This window comes from Falco naumanni, chromosome 4 (assembly GCF_017639655.2).
Source record: "Falco naumanni isolate bFalNau1 chromosome 4, bFalNau1.pat, whole genome shotgun sequence".
Lineage (NCBI taxonomy): Eukaryota > Metazoa > Chordata > Aves > Falconiformes > Falconidae > Falco > Falco naumanni.
The window spans coordinates 9,615,587-9,637,114 of record NC_054057.1 but is presented as its reverse complement, the minus strand read 5'-3'; the positions used below and the strand labels follow the sequence as shown (position 1 = coordinate 9,637,114).

Genomic DNA, 21,528 nt, shown 5'->3' with positions numbered 1-21,528 from the left:
TTTATCAAATCTCCATATTCCTGTTGATACAGAGATATGTGCATGGCTTGTACATGCCAATGACCAAACATAACTACAGTTTTTTATTCTGATTCTTGTATGGAAAGTGTCGGGTACATTTCTGGATGATGCAACATGTTACTTACAAGTGTAAACAGAGTCATCCTTGACCAAGATGGTCAAGATTAAGCTACAATCGATTCCACCTACAGAAGTTGCTTCCAATTGTACACTTTTTTTATACTAAGCAGGGAAAGAAAATAACCACCTGAGGACTACTTTTCAACGCCAAAGGTAAGAAAAGAATAATGTGGTAAGGGAGCTATGGAAAATCACAAAAAAACCCAAACAAAAGAGTCTCTCTCCAAAACTGTGGAAATAATTTAATTCCACACCTAATTTCACTTCCATTGTTGTGATCAGGATTTGCATCAACGATTCACTGTGTTTCAGTTTCATGTTTGCACTGTAAAACTCTTTCTGGAGCAATTTCTGAGACTATTCTACAATTCTGAGAGAAGCTGTGTATCTGGATTTTGCCAAGCAGCTGCAGTGGCTCTTACAGAAGTGACTGTATCTCTCTGCTCCAAGAGAATGGTTGTACCTTGCAATTCTACTCCCTCAGTGTCTACTGGGGATGCGACACATCATGAAAGGACTAATTTTGGACCATATGGGTGCCACAGGAAAGCGAAAGGACACCAACTTCAGAAATAACCAAAAAATGTTATTTTCCTTATCTTACACTTTCAAATCTGGTGAAGAACATGATGCAAGCCTATGTAATGATTCAGGGCAACCAGCACCAGACCTCAAATTTACAACCATTGCTTAGGATGAGTTGCTAGAAGCGGCAGACACTGGATCACTCTACATAACTCCTTGCAAATAACACACTGCCATAGGCCGACTGAAGATGAAAAGCAGTAATGCACCTTGAGCACGGCAGAGCATAGGAAATAACTACTGAAGCTGAGCTTGTGACTTTGTTATTTGAATAAACCGTCCTCAAGAAATATGAAAAGAAAGACTCAAGAAAAAGAAGTAGTATTTTCTAAACATGGAAAGTGCAGAGGGCCATAAAAAATTATTAAAAGGCAAACATGTTATTGTTCAAACGACTTCTCAAATGAGCTCCACACATTCTAAAGGGAGTAAGATTTCAATTGTTAAGAATTACTCCATAATTGATCTAACTTCCTTCACTTGCACTTAGCAAATATTGATATGCATGGGATTTGTGACAATAATCTAAAAAACCCTGTAAGAAATTAGTCTTACTGTTAAAAAAAATCTGCATTTAAAAGACTGAAAAATTAATTGGCTAAAGTTTCTGGCAATGATGTAGTTTGTTGGTATGTCTGATGTAATTTCTTGTTCATATTTTTTAAAAGGTTCAAAACTTCCTATAGTAGTTGTACATTCTTGAGATAACATCCAATTTTGTATTACATTGCAAACATGTTGTACTTAGCACAGATGTCCTCCTTAACAAAATGCTTTTTTTTCTCTTTCCTCCAAATATGTACCTATTGATGTAAAGTCAATAAAAGGACTTTCTTCAGTCCTTAAGATATATGACCAAGCTTCCCTCTGCTGCACCACTGCTAGATGTTTCACCCTTACCTTTGCCCAGCTGAACTGGCATGCTTTCGGATTTCATCATCCTCTGCTGCTGTGCCTGATGGTGCTGGTGCTGCTGGTGGTGGTGGTAGAGGGGGGCTTCCACTGCGCTTCTGATGGGCATTGCAGGGGGGGGAAAGCTGCTCCCACTGGCAGGAGCACCCCCAGCCCCGCCTGAAGCCATAGCCGGAGCAATGAGCTTTCGGCCAAAATTCAGTAAGCTGTTGGAGACTTTGTTGATGTTCAGTGGGGCAGCCTTAGCGCTGGCACTAAAAAATAGAAGAGGAGAAATCATCACATCCTTGCCAATGGTTTGGACAGGCACAGCAATGCATGCATTGTTCTCCAGAAACAGGGGAAGAAATTCAAGATTTGAACATTACGAAGAAGGTGTTTTATTACAGTCGCACTGGAATACATACATGAACCAGAAGGACTGCATGTGGTCCAAGTTTTCCCCAACTATCAGCGGACAGATTGTTTTGGCCCTTTCTTCCTGAAAAATGCAGACTCACCCCAAAGTAAATTCTCACCAATTTTCTTAATTTGCTTTTTTAAATGAAAAAAACATGAGAGCGACAAAAAACCAATCCAGGCTCAAAAGCATCAAAAACTTTTTAAGACTGACTTTTTGCACTTCTTATTCAAAGACTGCTTTAATATTCACTCCTGCTAGGTTAAATTCTCTTAAATGTTTACAAAAACTCAAACTCAAACATTTCTTTCAAGAAGCGGAACTAACACTAGGTTGTACTTCTAGGCTGGCAGAGCTAGATGTCTATTGCTCTTCATCTTCTGCCCAGCCCAGCCATTTCAAGCCAAGCACTTTTTAACAGGAATGCTGATTTCTAAACTGATTTTGGCTAAAGAATGGCTTCAGGATAAAACATACACTAGATCATGGTCCTTAGCATTGTTGCTTTTTATTTTTAATGACAGTGGCTATTTAATTCACTTCAGTTACATGCAACATTAAGAACAAGGAAATTGTCAAACCATTTAATCTGTCTAAAATAAAGAGGCAAAGAAGCTTCTAATTCCCAGTAGGATTGTTCACATAACCCAGGGATCAGCAAGGACATTCCTATTCGATCATTCTGTATTTTCCTGTTTTATATAATTAATGCTTGAAATATCTTTCACAGAAACACATAGGAATCACAGAGATCTTTCCACTCCTAAGGTTGTATTTTAGTGATCTGTACTTCAGTGATATAAAAGATGTCTTTAAAAATTTTGAAGAAACACAAGGAATTAAAAACAATACGATCATTGTACTCGGGGGGGGGGGGGGGGGGGGGAAATAGTTCTGTGATGTTTGGGGGAAGTTAAACTAAAAATAAACTACCAATGAATTAATATGGGTGACTTGTAACTTGCTCAGGCACCTGGAAAAGTAATTTTAATTTTGCTTTTCATATCATTTCCCTATTTGTCTCCAGATATGTTTTTTTTTTAGACTACACAATATAAATGCGTGCACACATATAGAACATATCCAGAAAAAAAACAACAGCTGAGTTGTTTAGACTTAGAATAGATATGGTTAAAATGAGAGGCAGCAGAAGAAAGTATGTGAGAGCCTGCACGCTCACGAGATACAGCCCCAAGCTGTGCGAGGCCCTTCTGCTGTGTACTGGAGATGAAGAAAGACAGCACGTAGCATTTTTTAGAAGGAACAGCAGCACAGAGACTGGGACAAAGTGCTACTTCCCGGTTTACGGAAGCTGGAAAAGAATGATCGCGGAGTAACGATGACAGGGTGTTTCTTGTGTCTCCCCATTTTATTGAATCTGCCGATACTATAAAAATCTTTCTGCAGCCACCTGGGAATGACTGACAAAGTAACTACAAAGAAAGCATCTTCACAACTATAAGATGCTCTTGCAGGAGTCCCAAACAGTTGAAAAAACCTGAATGGGTCCCAATGATTTTAAAGAGGACATGGTAAAATGTTTATTACTATTAAATTTTACTCTGCTACCACCTAGCAGACTCAGTTCTTAATCACCTCCCCAAGGTACTGCAGAGACACTTAAGGAAGAGAAAGGGATTTTTTTTCTATTCCATCACATATATGTGGCATCAGAAAAGTCAGCACAGGGCCTTTTGTTTAATGTCTTCTCCATTCCAGAAAGAAAATGAAGACTGTAGCTTTAAAGGTGGAAGAAGAAACGCCAAGTGCTGGCTTAGCAAGTATCTATCAGTTTTCAACAGTTTGCAGTGAATCTAATTCCACCACTGATTTTGGAGGTCATACCAGTAATAGCTTGGTTGAGGTTCAGAATCTGAACTTTAGTATATTTGGCATATTTTTTCACCTCAGTCTACTGAACCTAATCATCAAGATTGGGGTGGTATTTATCACTCACTCACCTGAAACATCACCTTAGAAAGAAGATAATGGCTTGCACATTGAACCCTAGGTTTGTGCTGTTTCTAGAGACAATCTAGATAGAGCCTTGAAAAATCAGTAAAAAAAATCCTGACTTTGCACAAAAAATGGTATTTACTGGAAGAAAATATTTTCTCTGACAAGCCACCCAAGCAACAAAGTCACTGGACACTTTGAGCTAAGAGCATCGCTGGAATCATAGAAACAGATGCAGGGGACAAAGCTTATACAGAGGCTTGTGTGTTTTTGTCTACCAACTTCTTTCTTTCTTGTTTCATTTTTTTTTCCCTGCTATATTTTGCTTAATAAAAAGTATTGGTTTTCCTTCTAGACTGCTTAATTTGGCTGCTCTGACAGAAATGAGTTTGTGTTTTTCAGATGGCTGGAAAGAGACTTTTTAGAGAAACTTCACTTTACAGGAACAATAAGCGAGAAAAATCTTTAAGCTGTTATGTCCAAGATATAATTTTAAAAAATGCTTTCAACAATAATGTGCAATGATGTTTAAAAATTCTTTGAGAACTAGAAAGGATAGTTATTGCAGCTTCTCATACCTATGTGTGCTTTGGCTTTCCTATGAACTGACACTGCTAATGATCAGCTCAGAACACAAACACATACACGTACATGAAAAATAAACAATGATCCTATCTAAATTCTTGTCAAGAGGTGGTCTTAAAAACAGTACTCTGTAGTAAAATTTACTGTGCAACTTCACAGAATCACAGCTTCAGAAACTGAATGATAGTGAGGTGTTAGATCTCTGGAGAAAGTACACAAACTGAGCTGAAGTTCAGGAAAATAAGAACAATGTATCTATTTCTTACCATTTAAATGCCTGATATATTAATGCAAAGGATGATTACAGCCATTAAACATGGATCAATGTCTACATTTTAGCCATCTAAATGTACCAGACATGCACAACAATTATAAGAAAAATGCTGATTGATTACGTTGTAGAATTATCAGCAGATGCATTTAAAAGGCATCAGTTTAAAAATATGAGTATCAAGGAAACGTGAATTCCATCTATGAAGCAAACAATTTTGTTTCATCACAATAAGCATCATTGACCTTGACTGTGAATGGTGTATTTTTAAACTAGCAGTAGGAAGATGATTCAAACTCTACTGTTTTCTGCTAAGATGAAAATGTTTTGTTTTAAGCAAGTCTTATTCAAAAGCATTTCTCTCTTCAGTAAGTAGCCATTATGAGAGATGAGAGGCAAATATACGAATATGATGGATTAAAAAGTTTTATATGTGATAAAATAAGCAATATCTATTAGAGATTTGCCAAGATATTTTAAATATATCATTGAGCCTGTGGAATTAAAAATGAAAAAGACTTGGTAGCTGATGTAATTCATTTCTTTGCTCATTGCAGAAACATTTCTTAATGTTACATCCTCCAGTTCTCTCTTTAGCCCAATCTTAACCAGATTTACCACATTTGACCTACTTTACATGTTCCTGTGTTGAGATAAATTTATCCCAGTTATTCCCCTTTCTGAACTATTTTAAACAATTTCCCCTCTCCTTTGGTGTGCGTCCTGTATATATGTGTGCAATTAATTTATAATCCTACAAAGACTTAATGGGCATTTGTTTCCTTAAAATTCAGGTTTCCAAGAGGTGTCATTCTTGTTTGTGCTTTATGATTTTTTTTTTTTTTTCAAAATCCTTGAAATGCTTCTTTTGGAATTCTCAAATAACTTATTTTTCCAGTTTATGCAATTCTCGAACCATTATTTTAATGAATAAATAAGTAAAAATATTAAGAAAATGCAACAGAATACAGAAATTTTTGACATTCCCAACTTTAGAGCCTGGTTTAGGGGAAAAAAAAAAAGAAAAAGCTTTTGCATTCACTCTGCCTAGCTTTGATTTCTGCCCCTTCCTCCATTTTTAAGAGCTTTTTAATCCACTCCATTTTAATTTCAGCTAGCTTTTAATGAAACTGATTGAAACAGAATTTGACAGAGGTGCAAAGGTCTAAAACCCAGCAAATTCCTATGAATCAGCAGACACGGTATATGGCTGCGACCATGTGCAATCTAAGAAAGTGTAACAGTGACAGTATAAACTGACGCAATGCCCCGTGCCCTGTGCTGGCTCGCTCCGCAGCCACCGCGACCACCACCCACCAGCAACCGGCACCCACGCTGTGGCCACCCTGTCGGGGCATGGGCACCTCTACACTTGTGACCACCAGATAAAAAGGACTTGACACGGAATTTAAGCAGTAGTGATAAAAATCACTTCTAAAACAAGGGAGAAAGGCTGTAAAACGGTTTAGCAAAATTATTTCAAACTGGATTTACCGTAATTCAATTTAATTTACACAGCTTCTGGATTGTGAAGACTCCAGGCTGCAGTTAGATGCGTTTTCGGAAGCAGTTCAGCTACAGAACTCACACTGGCAACATTTTAGTCCCTGCTTTTAGTTTATATGTCACTGCGTATGAATGTCCTTAACCTTAAAAAAATGCCAGCGAGCTGACATCAACACAATCTGCACAGCTTTCATTTTTCATGTAATAATAGGCAAGGTAAAGACTCAAAACAAATGTCATGAAATAAACACATGTGCTTCTAACACTGCTTATGTAATATCTGTTTGGAATAAAAGCGACTTGTGAAACATTTTGTTTATGTAAGGTCTTAGTTCAGTGAACACATACTCAGAAATAGCTTACCGGGTTTTGTTCATCAAGTCAGCTCCACGTGCTTTGTAATAGTCTAAATTTTGTTGGAATTGATGAGTTACCGGTCTTGGATTTTTCTAAAAAAATAAATAAACAAACAAAAAAATTTAAAATACGTATTTTTAAAAAAGAATACCTTATTGGAATTTTCTGAGGATTTTTAAAGCAGAGAAAAAAGTATGCTCATCAATGAAGATTAGAAATTTAAAGAATAATTTTTTCCCTCAGGATCTTGGTTTCTCAAGGCAGTAACACCAGTTACATAACAATGAACTCTTAAAATACTTAAAATAATACCAAGTGTTGCCAGTAAGTCCCCTCCATGCTCACAGAAATTCGCACTCTTCCACACAGTGCTGAGGCTGCTGGCTGCAGTGGTAACATTTCTAATTCCATCAATTTGGACAGGTTCTGATACCAATCTGATTTCTTCCTTTAGCTCAGATATAGAATTTTAAGCACCTCCAAGCTAAAATGACATGGTTTTAAAGAAAATGGTAATAGTAAGCAGAAAATACTACTAGCAGCATCTCGGTTAAGCAAATTAATTTAGCGAGACAACCTGAACGTGCCACTAGATGGCACGCGGAGCCTTTTTTATCTCCAAATTTCACCCTACTCAAAACAAGAGGCCACGAATAAAGAACTGTTCCCCTCTAACAAAATGTATATAATTAATATCGAAGCCAGAAGCCACTTGTTAATCTCCACCTCTGCCACAATGAAACTATTCCTCTTCAGCATGCTGCCTTGCGTGTAGGGGTAGACCACAGTATAAGCTTCAAACTTATATAATATATCCAAAAATAATATATATATATTTTATATATATATATGAATAAATATTATATAAATACAGCTTGATCAAACGAATGCATCAAGGACATTGTTTTTAAGTAAAAAAATCTGCATATAGAAGAAGCCAAAATAACAGATAGATACAGAGAGGCCCTTTATATATATATATATATATATATATATATATATATAAATATATAAAGTAGAAGAGAAATGGCTTAAAGTAAATAATTTCTAGTGTAAAAGGAAACAAAATGGTAAATTTTCCCATAATGATCAGATATATTGTATAAACATACATATATTTATACAATACAATATAGATCTAAATACTTTCCAAGTATTTGCTTTAGAGGTTTATTCATTCACAGGCCGTTGCTTTATATTCTGATTTGCCTTCTTCAGTCCTGCTGGTAGTAAAGCCAGTTCTAATGAACCATACAATGACATTTCTGAAATAGTTGTTCACAGGTAAGAGTACATCGTATTTTTGACAGAGTCAGTCTGCAGCTGTTTCAGTTTCACACGTTGTATTTTTGCCCTCCAGATTTCACTATGGACTGGAGCATCCATAGTCTTATCCTCTCATCTTCCACATAACTGCAGATAACCCTCACTCCTTGGAAACCTTATTTTTGGAAGAGGATATAGGAGTTGCATTTTAAAGACCAGAATATTACATGCGCACAAAAGGAGAGAAGAAGATTGAAAGAGGTGGTAGATATCAAAGGCCAGGGTGATTTCCAGGGTAACATTCAAGGCTGGGAATTTCCAAATAATTTCACGCAGTCAGACTTAATTTTGTATGAAATGTCTCATTTTCTTTCTTTGGAAACACATTAAACATTTTAAAAATATGTCCTGTTTGTAATGTTCATTAAGAAATGAAACAACTAAAAGCTATTAGACAACCGTTAAAAAAATCCTCATCTATCCCACCACGCACATTGTAATGGCCGTTCTACGTTTTTCTCCTCCTGTTAAAAATCAATATTTGCATAACTCTACTCATTCATATGGCTTGTAAGTCAGTCCTCATCAATTGACAGCAATAACAATGAATCAGCTTTAGTTACTATTGCTCTAGTTTGGTAATTCAATGCATTTCTATGATAATCAAATCTAAACTGACGTGATGAGGATAACTGATGGTTCTGCGACTACTACACGAGTAATCAAACAGTGTAACTTTTCTCCCATGAATTTAGTAACTTTTTTCTTCAGGTATTTTGATTTTGCTGACCATTTCAACAAGATGGAAAAGCAAGAGATGGTTAAAATAACAAGCACTTCTAAGTCCTAAGACAGGCCTTTGAAAAATTCATGTTACCAGATGCTAGCCAGTTCTGCAATTGGTTTCAAATAACACAGTATATATTCAAACTTAGCAAAAACATTGACATTTCTTTTCCACCACCCCATAAATAAAATTATTACACATTGCATCTGAATAAAAATAAAAAAAAAGAGGAAAAGATCATGTGGAACAGTATCTTGAAACATATTTATGCAGAAATGACAAGCAATTCAAGACACAAAAGGCTGATCTACTATCTAAGCACTTAAAGCCATTAATAGGAATAATGATCTAACTTGAACATATGAATAAGGCTCAAGAATTACTTTCACAAGGGTCTATTTAAATTCCTACGAGGTTTAAAAGTATCAAAGGAAGAAGCAGTTTAAAGTACTATTACACGTAGTCAAAAAAAAAAAACCCTCAGAAAAAAAGGCTGTTGAAAAAATATTAGAAATGCAAGACAGTAAATATCAAGGGTTACTGCCGCAACTCCTTTTGCAACACTACAGAGAGATCCTTTTTGAAAATTTCATTATTAAAAAAAAAAAACAACAAGCCTGACATATATGTTTGCTGACAGGTTTCTGTAAAGTATCACCACTGAAATTTTAAATACTTCTGAAAACTGAAATTCAGACAGCAAAAAATATGGTTTTATGAAGATGATGATCTTTGTGATGATGTCATTGTGATTGTCCTTTAAATTTTATATTCTTTTTAACCATTTCAGTAAGTTAAACATAAGCAGAAAGGAAAACCTACACAATTACAATGTCTCTTCTTTATGAATTTTGAACTAATTCCCCTTTCTACAGCATCCAATTTGAGCTGTCCCCTATATTACATTCCATTTATTAGGGCTGAGGACTAAACAAATTTATTTACAGGAAAACATAGCTCCGTCATTTAAAAAATTTACAGTAACCACATTTTTTTCCTACCCGGTGCAATTTAGAATGATTCTATTTGTATTTTTAATTACTTAAGCAAGTACAGTTTTTCCTTTTCTTCTTGAATTTATGTCAGTATTTTGACTAGTACTTCAGATAAAAATCTTTTCTTAAAAGGATAATGTTAAAATGACAGTGAAATCAGCCCAAGAAATTGCGTACGGGCATTATACAGATTAACATATTTATGTTTTTCCCCTTCTAAGGAAAGAGAGTGCAGAAATCAGATAAAAGCTGCCTGTGCCAACACTAGAAATCCCTCTTCCCCTCACCCATTTTGTAGGAGCAGTCTGCTGTTTTATAATTCTTCTAATCTTCATTGCTAGCTACAGCGAGCTTAGTTTCAACTGGTAGAAAATCCCCACTTTCCACTTTTAAAAGGACAGCGTACGAAACTCAGATACAGAAGCACACACAGAAATAGAGGTGATTTTGGACTTTGCCTCTTCCAGAAGTATTAGCCACAGCCCAAAGGGAGGGGATGCCTCAAAACGTTTCAGCTGCCTCTGAGGTACTCCTGCCCCTGAGCCCTTCCTTGCCCCTAAAGATGTCCCCCCTCCTTTGCCTGCTGAAGTCCTAATCCCTGTCCTCCTGCTTCTCTTCCCAGCCACCAGCAGACTGACTCGCTCCAGCTCCCACAGCTGGCAGGAGCTTCTTGGGGACTTTCTGTTTGGCTTTATTCTCCTCCAGGGACAAAGGGCTGAGTAAAGTTACACCCACGCCTGCTTTTTTCCTAGGTGGGGGGCCGAGGCCATGGTCAGAATCCCACTGAAAGCAGCAGAGATTTCCTAAATGTGCATAAATGGATAAACTGCCGAAAAGCAATTCCCACCAGCTAAGGATTGTGCTCCTTCCATATGCTCAAATTCCCTCGTATAACCCTTTTTTTTCCTCCCTGGCCTCTGGAGACATACCACGTCACATTACCCACGGAGTAAATATGATACAGCAGGGCCCGCCTGTGCGTGACAGAAGTCACCGGCAGGCTGCTCTTCAACGTACCAGGAAAACCAGGCCTCCGCTGCAATGTAACGCTTCCCCATCTGAATACGTATTATTTGTAAAAGTTTACACACAGGTGCAAGCAGAGGAGTCCGTACAACATTCTTTTTTCTTCCTTGTTGAAGTATTTCCTTTCCTCCCTCTTTAGTATTATTAACAGCCACAACACCCCATACAAAAAACCCCCACCCAAAACCCCAACGAAAACCCCCCTGCTCAAAATCCAAAGGTTCAGAATAAGAGACAAAAATGAAAAAAAGATTTTCAATATGTCTGAACAAAAAGTGAGCCTTATTTCAGCAAACGTGCTATTGCCTCAATGCCAAGGGAAAAGCACTCGTCATTAGAGAAATGAATTGCTCAGCTGTTTATAAGCAAAAAGCTCTGGGGGAATTTCTCAAGGCCCAAACCACAAAGCATTGCAGGGTTACACAAACATATGTTGCAGGTGTTTTAGGGTAGACAGGTGGGAAAACCTCAGCTACTGAAAAATACTCCACTTAATAGATTGTATCTGAAACGAGATAACCTAAATGCAACGGAAAAAACAAACAAAGCAGCAGTGGTGAATTATAAATACCCGCAGCAACAGGCTTAACAAAACAATCATCTCACTAGTGCCAAACGGGATTTTTTTAAAACTACGGTTTTTTTTCCCAATATATTAAACAAATGCTGTGAAACATATATCTTTTTTTCTAAACTCATAATATTTTAGGCCTAAACTAAAGAACAGACTGAACTAAATATACATAAAAAAAGACAAGGATAATGATGCAGTGCTGTTCTTTGTGTTTAAACAAATATTTTTAAGGGCACAGTTTGCTCTTTCCTCCCCTCTTTAGCTGACAGGGCAATATTTTTTTTCATAATCCTCACACAGCCTAAGACATTTTCGTACTAAGATTCTACTTTTCCCCCCCCTTTCATTTGTCTCTAATGACAGCTGGAGGAGCGTATGACCCTACATTCAGTGATGACTGGGAGGTCAGCAGAGGTTCACCTTCTCCTTCTAGATTATCTATGCTTCTTTCTTTGATGATACAAACATGGCAAAAATTTGGACTGGGAACAGAGCTGAAATATAGCAGCTGAGATGTAACTAAGGAATATAATTTGTTCAATTTGGCAGCAGTTTTTCTATTTGGCTCTAATAATTAAGTACTAATGATGACCTAACAGCCTAGCTTCATGGAGAATTTCACCTTTCTTCTTTTTATTCTTTTGTCAGGTATCCAAGCAGCTGTCTCCACTCTATGACTAGACTTACACAGTATAAGCAGTGGCATAGCATTACATAAACACACCACAATATTTTGTATACTAACCAATCAACCCAACCCAAACTCTAGGGCACCCAAAGCAAATGCCGTTCCCCAAGAAAACTTTCCCTTTACTTTCTAATTTCCTTCCTCCCTAGTTACACATTCTGCAGAACAAGCAACTTGCCAGAGCACAAAAGGTATTCCATCCACCTACAAACCACTGTGTTAAATACTAAAAAAACCCCACCAAAATAGTGAAACATGAGAGGACATGGTGTGCTACTGCCAATTCTAATGTGGTTCAAGGCCAACAGCAAAATATTATCCAAAACACAGATCAACCCCATGTGTGAGAGTAGCACAACATGCTGAGTATCCTACACAGAACTAATAAACAACTTCCTTTAATCATAGGAGTCAGGAGATCCCTGCACTAATACTGGTGTTGGCAAAGGAACACCATAATCCTCAAACTGGGAATAATGCTTCCTGTTTACATTTTTCAGAAAGATGCTATGGGTCTCAATTGCAGAACTCATTATTTACAATGCAATAAAAGCATGAAGAATTATCATATTTAGTCATTTCTAAAGAAAATTAGGGAGGTTTGTTTTTTTCCTGAAACAACAAAAATTCCCAGAAAGAACTGAAAAGGAAAAAAAATTCGCTTAATTGGGTCAAGGCAGGAAGAAACCCATGAACTCTCATGAAGCTGAAATAAATTATCTCCAGTTTTGTTACACTACAACCCTCCATTCCCCTGGCAACTAGAAATTTCAGATACCAGGAAGATATTTTAAATACCGTGCATTATGGTCTGTTTTTAACTTCGTACACACATGCTTTCCCTCACATGGGCATTCTATGACAAGAGATGAAGAACTGAAAAAAAATGACAAGTGAGATTTAAAAACCTTTCAGTGAGTTGACTGAAAGAAATTTCTAGTTGTATATTTTGGCTTCTTGTCCTAACTGACTGGAAAGCTTTTTTTTTTTTTTTTTTTTTTTTCATTTATAGTTTTACAGCATATTGCATTTTAACAGGTAGATCAAACCCTACCAAATCAGCTTTTATCAATATTCCAGTCAAAAGGACTCTGACTTGCCAATGTTTAAGTTCATAACCTGCGTAAAATCCCCGTCTTGAATCAACAGAATCACTTAAGTACCTTTTAAATCTGCCTCTTAATTTAGTCACCTATTTTTCAGCTGAACCCTTGGTTTTAAGAAGTAAATTAACTAAATAGTGAGGCATAAATCTGACAGTGTTCAGCCCTACCCTGTGACAGATTGATGCTCTGGCATCTTGCAGCCCCGCACGGTTAGGAACAGGAGTTTTACAACATTGTGGAGGAAAGATCCAGGCTTTTGAAGGGAACACACAGCAAGCCTCGCTTTAAACCCTTGGAATGCTCCAAATTATGAGATTTAAAATATGACATCTTTATGTACAGAAAAGCTACCACATTATGGTTTTATTGGCACTCGTTTTGGACAACCTGCATAACTCACGGATGGCTTTGTGAGTAATGCAGTTATCCGAAGCTTACACTGATAAAACCCTTATAACCACACTGACAGTATTATATCTTTTCCAGATACAGGCTTGTACACAAACCTCACATATCAGGGAAAAACCAAGAACATTTTAAGGTGCTATTTGGTTATTTCTGCTGCGTGGAAGAAGAAACAGATTAATTTATGTTTCCTGTGTGATGTGGTACGTAAAACACTTGAAAAAGGTCCCTAGGGGCGTGGAAAAGGCTCTTTCAAGGAGCCATGCACACACCACAGCGAACGGGATACGACGTCCAAGCCACTGTCCTCTAAAATGCAGAGAGAAGCAAAGGTCCTGGTGCTGCAGGACAAGCAACTCCTATCATTTTGGGATTCGAATAATGAGGCTACTGCAGAGCCATTTGGATCACTACTGCTCCTTAAAAAGACAAAGGACAAAGACATCATGTCTCCAAACCTAATTTTCCATAAAAAGTTACAGCAAAGGATAAAATGTACTACTCCCGTTTTCATCTTGAACATACTTTCCTCTTTCAGAGAAGTGTTCCCCAATACAAATGTACTCAAATAGCTGTGTATACAACAATTAATACATAAATATTTACTATAAAATATGTCAATATACCAGCAGTATATCTACATTTACATCAGAAGAGACTGAACTTAAATTCCATCATAGTAGATTGGATATGATTCTGTAGCTAATCTTTCATACATTATTGAAAAGTTATGAATCTATTTTTGTTTAACTCACAGTTTGTGTTTTGCAAATTTTAGTCAAATAAATAAATTATGATATGAAGAACTTTTGGTGAGGTAGCATCAAAGTGCTTTAAGTGCTTCTTTTTGATAAACTACCTTGCAGACTAGAAGTGATTAATTGAATTGTCAGGTTGCACATAAGAAGAACCATTATTACCTCGGTCTAGCACTGTTAAATACATTTTATTAGTATAATTTTATAGATAACATCATTACTCTTTAGGAGAGGGTCAGTAGCTTTAGACGACTTTTTAAACAGAAGTAAACCAATCATTTGAAAGAAACAGCCCCAAGAAATTCACAAGCAATAAGTTTTATTGGTAGCTAAAGTAATTAAGAGCTTAAAGTGCTTCAGCTTCTTGCTTTAGTATCAAGTACAATTGGAATTGCTTTCACTTTGCTACTAAGGATATCAACTTCCTCAAAGAACAGTTTAAAGTTTTGGCTTCCATAGGGAACTTTCTCTGCCACCTTGCCTCTCTAAAGTACTTGCCTGTACCACGACAGAGCTTACGGATTCCTGTCAATACTATCGGGAGTGCTGATCAGCCCAGATCAATTCCTTCTGTATTTCCAAATGTTCCCTTATCGCCCCTCTGGCCCCAACATGATGTTGCCATACCTCATGCCTTCTGATCAATGACACCTCAATAAAAAGCGTAATTATGAAATCTTCTGAGAAGATTAAAAAATGCACCTTTTTTTTTCCCCTCTTGCTTTTCCAATGAGCCCAATGACTGATCAGCAAGTAGTTGCCTTGACTGTTTATCAAATAATGTGCGATACTTGCTGTTCTATACGACACTATTATATATTTGTTTTAATGTTGGTTGTAAGTAGAAACAATGGTTCTAACCTGCCTTGAGCCATCTCCTCTGAAAGACTCTGCACGTCTCCACCTGCCCAGACATAACCAGCCACATCACCAACCCCTGGCCGCCCTCAAGGCCAGCAGCTCTCCTGCTGGGTCACATACAAACGGCAAAGTCAACTTGCCCTCCTTGCTGGGTTCTGCTCTCACTGCCAGGACCGGACTGCAGCACCATCTTCCTCAGCCGTGCGCAGAACTGGGACAAATCCTTTGTTTCTGCAGCACCTTACCGGCAGCACAGCTTTGTCTTAACTGTGAGAGGTGTCGCTGTTCCGGAAGCTTTGCTTTATTCTGTATTATTTCCCACCATATTCCTAGTCATTTAAGTGTAATTACTGCTCTAACTTAGACTGACACGATATCTGTGGGTTCTTAAGCAAATAACTGGCTTGCGTGTACAACACAAGAGCAACACTGGAAACTGCATCATTGCGGGCAAGCGGAAAGATCAGCTCTCCTTTTTTTGACTTTGGGATTTTTTTTTTTTTTAATTTTTTTTTTGAGACTTCGAGAGATTTCTCATTTGAAAATTCTTGACTAGATGACTGATCAACCACTTTCCAAGATTTTTTTTTCCTGAAAATATTACACGTGATGTACAGGATGCTTTGAAGAAGGTGACTATTTTAAGGTGGGTCAGTGAATGGTTAGTGTATCGGAGAGATTGCAATGAATGGTGAGAGAGATGAGAAGGTTATTGTATTATGAGTACTGACCACACAGCCTTTTTATATTTTAAAATGCAGGTGGACTGGGAATGAGGGTTTTGAAACAAATGTACAGAAAAGAAGAGGATTTTTAAATCATGGTACACTTACTATTTTTATGTGGTACTATGGCAACATGGTTATTCCAAGTAATTTATCATTAAACTCATAGCTGCTTGTCATACCTTATTCTATTAATGAAACACAATAACTGCATATTTAAAACAATAATTCTTAAAATAAAGCATGGCCTATCTGCTTGGAAAGCAAAATGTTCTGATTTTGAGAACACAAACATAAAGAACAAACTAATGTCATGGCTTTTACATGCAAAATATATGCAATTCTTAGTTGTATAGGCCCACATTAAGAAGCTTAGCATGCAGCTACAGAAAAACCACTGATTCATTCCAAGTGAGGTGTTTACATTACATCTAACCTTATTGTATTTGCAAATGGGGAAGCTGGACCATCAAAATGCTTGGGTTCGCTATAGGGAGTTGAACGTGGTTATAAAATCAGAGGTCAATTTGAAGATCCTGACACATTTTTGTTCATAAAAAATCATCTACACTGTATTAAACACCCAAGATATTAAACTTTCAGAAATGAAGGCAAACAGAAGTTCTCTATGAGTCACTGAAAGTACATTTGTCCTAATTCCTTTCCTCCCGAATGAAGAGACATGCACTTAGTTTTTCTGGAAATCCTTGTTTCCTTTATCAGTCATACCCTGTCAAGGCAACTCTCCTTCAAATGTAGGTGACCTCGCTCATACCGCCAGCTCCTACTGGATTGGAATATCCGTAATCACACTTCCTCCTGGTATTTACTTTTCATACACCTAAAACCTCTAACGTGTTACTCCAAATCTGAATTATCAGTCCCATTCTTCACGATCGGAAGAAATAAAAAGCAAAAAGCCAAAAAGCAAACATTTGTGCAGAGCCCCCCCTCCCTTACTGGTACCCCTCTAACAACTCTGCACCCCAGCAGTACCTCTGTGTGTAGGTAAAAATTAATGAGCTGCTAATGCCCAAACACTGCCAGCTCCCAACTTCTGATTGGCTGCAATCTGGTCATTAAAGAGAGGTAATTAATGCCAGATTGCACACACAATGCTAACAAACAAACAAACAAAACAACCCCAAACCTGCTTTTCTCCTGCCACAAGCAGCAAAACAAACAATACTGACATAACGGCAGCTTTCAAAGGACAGTTGCAGCTCTGCAGCAGCACCTCAGTTAATGAGTGTAGAGAAAAGAATTTATCTGAAGAAGAAGAAAGTAAAACTCAACAGCCTTTCAGGCACATGAAACTAGCTTGGAGGAAACTCTGAGATGGTGGCAGCTACTTAAGAAGAAAATTCAGCTGAAAATAAATGTACAAAGAATTCAGTTCAAGATTTCAGTACCGTGTTTTCCTCTTGTCACTCATTGCTTGGGTTGTGAAAAGTGTTAAAAGCTAAAATGCAGATTTCTTTGACTAACCGTTATATAAGTGATGATGACCATACATTATTGCTTAAGTTTTCTGGCAGTACCTGTAATTTCAGTCGTGACAAACTCATACGACTTCTTTGAAATGTCATGTATGCTTCAGCGTGGATTTAGTTAGAATTTAGTATTATTATACAACCACTTTCAATGTCAGCAAATAGCTTAAAATACAATGTTGACAAAATAGCAGTGGCAGTTACTAGAATATTATTATCATAACTAATAAATTAATTCCCATCAACCAAGCACAACCACTTTTTTTTTCCTTTTTTGAATCTTTGGCTTGTGACAAAAGGTGTCTCCACTGAATTAAGCTCCTAACTAACTTGCTCAATGAATAGAGTAACTCACCATGTTAAAATATCTGAACACAACCTTATTTTACAAAAATATTAACAATAAATACAGTAAGCTTTCAGACAAAGGATGGTTGTCAGGTTCTTAGTACGCAATGTAAAACCGTAATATTCTGTGTAGTGCTTTACTTTTCTAATAAGTCACAGTGATAAGGTTAACACTTAACACAGAACAACATACAAATAAGAACACCCGAAGATGAAAATTACTTTGCTTATGTTGCTGTATTAGAATTTTATTTGCTAAAGGGTGAAAACAGATTTGCAAAATTCACAGTTAACTTAAAACAATAGTTTTAAACCTTTATTCCTAGCCCTGGCTGCCTTCAGGAAGGAAAGAACATCTGGTTATTTAAGGAACACAATATGTTCACATTTTCTATGACTTTTGTTTCTAATTGGGTTTTTTAATTTTTTTTTATTTGAACAACTCTAGTTAGAACTATGTTTTTTAATCACTTTATATTTTTCCACTGCCCTATCTCTGTATCTCTACTTCTTAATTTTGCAGCCTTTGCTTTGAAAATTAACAGTGCTCAACAGTTTTGATAAGGAAAAAATAAAGAAAATTGGCCACTCGTGGGATATTAAATACACAAAGACACACCTTCAGTAAATGCTTTTGGATATACACAAAAAAAAGCCTTCCCTTATTTTCTCATTTCACATATACATACTTTTAATAGCCCATTCTTCCATAAGAAGCTCTGCTTTTATATTCAGAAGGACTATACGTGCATAGAAGTTACTTTCATATAAATAATTGAGGTAATTATCTGTTCAAAGATTAGAAATGTGAAACAAATACTCTGCTAAGCAGGTTAACTTTATCACCCTACGCAAAGACAACAACACTGATTTTAGCTTTTCATTCTACATTTTCCTAAGAACTGGAGCTAGCCAAATGCAGAAAAGGCTGGAATTCAATTATTCTGCATTGATCCATACTCCTGCCTGTACAATGAGTATCTCTCAGGGCCCCCTTCAGAGACAGGTGCATTAACTTGTTTTCAGCAGTTACGGAGATGTGTATTTCTCTTCCATGGCACTGGAATATGTCAGGGATGCAGTATCTAAATTGCCCTCTCATCCCGACTGCCAACTGGGGTTCACAAAGTGAAAAGAATGGCTGCTGCACGTATTAGATTAACGGCAAGCACTAATTACTTTTCATATTGTCATTACTGGATAATGCTAAGGCTTATGCTAACCTTTAATTCCAGAAAAGGTCAGGAGATTGCATTTGTCCATCTGTAAGAAAAAAATGCCACCCATCTTTTAAGTATAGCTTTCTTTTGATGTTTAGGTTGCTCTCCTGGTGATGACCATAGTGAAAAGAAGCAAACAAAATGTGACAGGTTCATCAAGCCAAAGTTTAGCTTTCTTGATAGTCTACAAGACAAATAAGCAAGGAGGAGGGATCCGTTATGTCAGACCAAGGAAACTGAAGAAATAATGGATGTTATTAGACATGGAAACCCACGAAACCCGTGGAAATCTCCAGAATCGGAAGTTATGGATGGAAAGGCTGTATCAGGTCCATCTCAACTACTTCACCATTTATGACAGGATTGTTCCTTAAGAACCTTTCTGATTTTTGTACAAACCACCAACCTCCCTGAGTCCACATACCCCACAACTTCCCCTCAGTGAGATTATTTGGCATTTACCTAGCTGCAAAAATAATCCCAAAGACAATATATGTTAACAAACCCCAAGAGGCAGATTCCTGTCTGTACCTGTTTATGACTTGTAAACTGCATTTCTTGTCCAGCTGAGGTTTAAAGCTCCAAGGGGCAGAGAGCAAGCCTCTCAGATATTGGGAACGACACTAAACATTCTTGCTATGTTCAACAAATAATGAAATAAGCCACTGGACCATGTAACAGTCTCCCACAGAAGAGTTCCCTGACATCACATATTAAAAGCCAAATGAAATCTTGGAAGAAGTACCACACAAAATAACTCAGCCCTGGCTCAGGAGATCTAAATTGCACTGAACCAAATGTAATTTCCCATTAGAAACTAGAAGCTGGTGATGGAGAAAAGCACAGGAAAACATCAAAGGAGGAAGAAAAATCATTAAGCACTGAATTTGCTAATCATCACTTACAATTTACACTACTGACTAAAGTCTCGTCTTTTCTTCCAATCTCTTTTTATCTGCTCAGGGAATAAAGGCAAACTGAATTATCTTTATGCAGACAGCAAAAAAAAGGGTATCACAGTTTTCCCACTTATATTGGTATATAATCTGTGTACCGCCTTTAGACTCCTACAGTACCCATGATTAGTTGAGTCTTGTTGAGTCTTCCCCTTCATTCTGTGTAATGAAAAATTTTGACAGACTTGGAAAATTTTCATCTGTAAGTCTTGCAGAATAACAAGACTTTCATCTCAGACATACATGGGATTGAACCAACATATGCTTAAAGACATAAGTGAAACTTAAGATCATAACTAGGGAAAGGTAAGAAACAGGTACTCAAGTCATAGCACTGAAAATATATTTCTTTCTCAGACCAGGAGCAATTTTTTTTCTTTTAGAGCCATCCTTTAGAAAAGTTTAACTTCCTCACTGGAAGAAGTCCACATCTGTTTATACAGCCTCAACCCAAAGACCCAATGTAAAACGAGAGGTGGCTGGAGTCTTCGTTCTCCGGAAATCCCAGCTTCCTAACCTTCACGGTATTTCCCAAGCAGATAAGTACAGCTCAGAAATGAGGAACAATTGTAATTAATCATATATAAACTGACAAAACATCTAGCAATCTTTGCATGAAAGAGCTTTCAGTACTTATTCACCTGAGTGAAAGGAGAACTACCTGAAATGCATGGTAGAAACTACACCCAGTATTTTTCAGCAAGGCATTCAAAGCACAGCTGAGAATGCTAATTAACAGGACACTGGGCCTTATGAGCCTGACAACTTCATTCTGTTGGAGACGAGCGTAAGGAACAGAATAGCGATTCAGCTTCTTTTACGGGAAGTCGGTGGTTTATTTTTGCCCCCTTCAGCTGGTAGGATATCTTGTATACTGCCTAGGATGCCTTAGAGGACAGCTGAATAATCAGTAATTATTCTATCTTGTAACATATACCTTTAATAAATGACTGATTACACACTGGATTTAGTTTGATATCTTAGCACAATTTTCCTCTCTCTGTATCTTCCCTCTAAAAAATACGTCTATCTTGTTTTGCTGAGAGAGTACATAAATGCTGGGCAGTCTGATTTCACAGACTGCTGCCAAAATCTTAAGAAAGATTCCTGAGATGTAACGTTAGATGCTGTCTTAGACACTGAAAAGATGATATACTTTACTTCTCATCATGGAAGAAATCTTTGTGCCCAAGAGGAATGAAGAAAGCAGCTGTATAAGGATGCAGATTTCAGCACAAAACCTGTGCTGAAGATACAGAAACAGACAATTTTTTTCTTAATCCATAAAAGTGTAAACATTGGTACTGAATGAAATTTTGCAGAAGGCAGCCAGAGTGCAGAAGGGATGAATTTCTCACTTTCACAGGTGATGCGCATCAAGACGACGGAAAGTGAACTTTACACTGGCAGCCTAGTAACAGGACATCCAAGAAGACAGTTCAAAACCAGCAGCACAAATTTGGCTATCTGCCAAAGATCTGAGTACTGCAAAGATTACCGTGTACAGCTTCATCTCAAATATTTTACCCACTATACTGTGGATACCTGCTGTAGATTATAGCCACACACGTGCCATTCTCAAACAGCAAGAGGTTTCCATTTTTTTT

The 21,528-nt window shown here is 37.2% G+C and overlaps 1 protein-coding gene across 6 annotated transcripts in view; it reads right to left on the bottom strand.

Moving 5' to 3' along the window:
- The window catches only part of TBC1D5 (TBC1 domain family member 5), a 326,354-nt gene that overhangs the window by 53,603 nt on the left and 251,223 nt on the right, over nt 1–21,528 (bottom strand). For all 6 annotated transcript variants that reach the window (XM_040593276.1, XM_040593275.1, XM_040593273.1 and 3 more), the window contains 2 exons: nt 6,720–6,805; nt 1,627–1,892 (listed from right to left, as the gene is read on the bottom strand). In XM_040593276.1, coding sequence (XP_040449210.1) covers nt 1,627–1,892; nt 6,720–6,805 — 352 coding nt within the window. The remainder of the gene's footprint in view (nt 1–1,626; nt 1,893–6,719; nt 6,806–21,528) is intronic.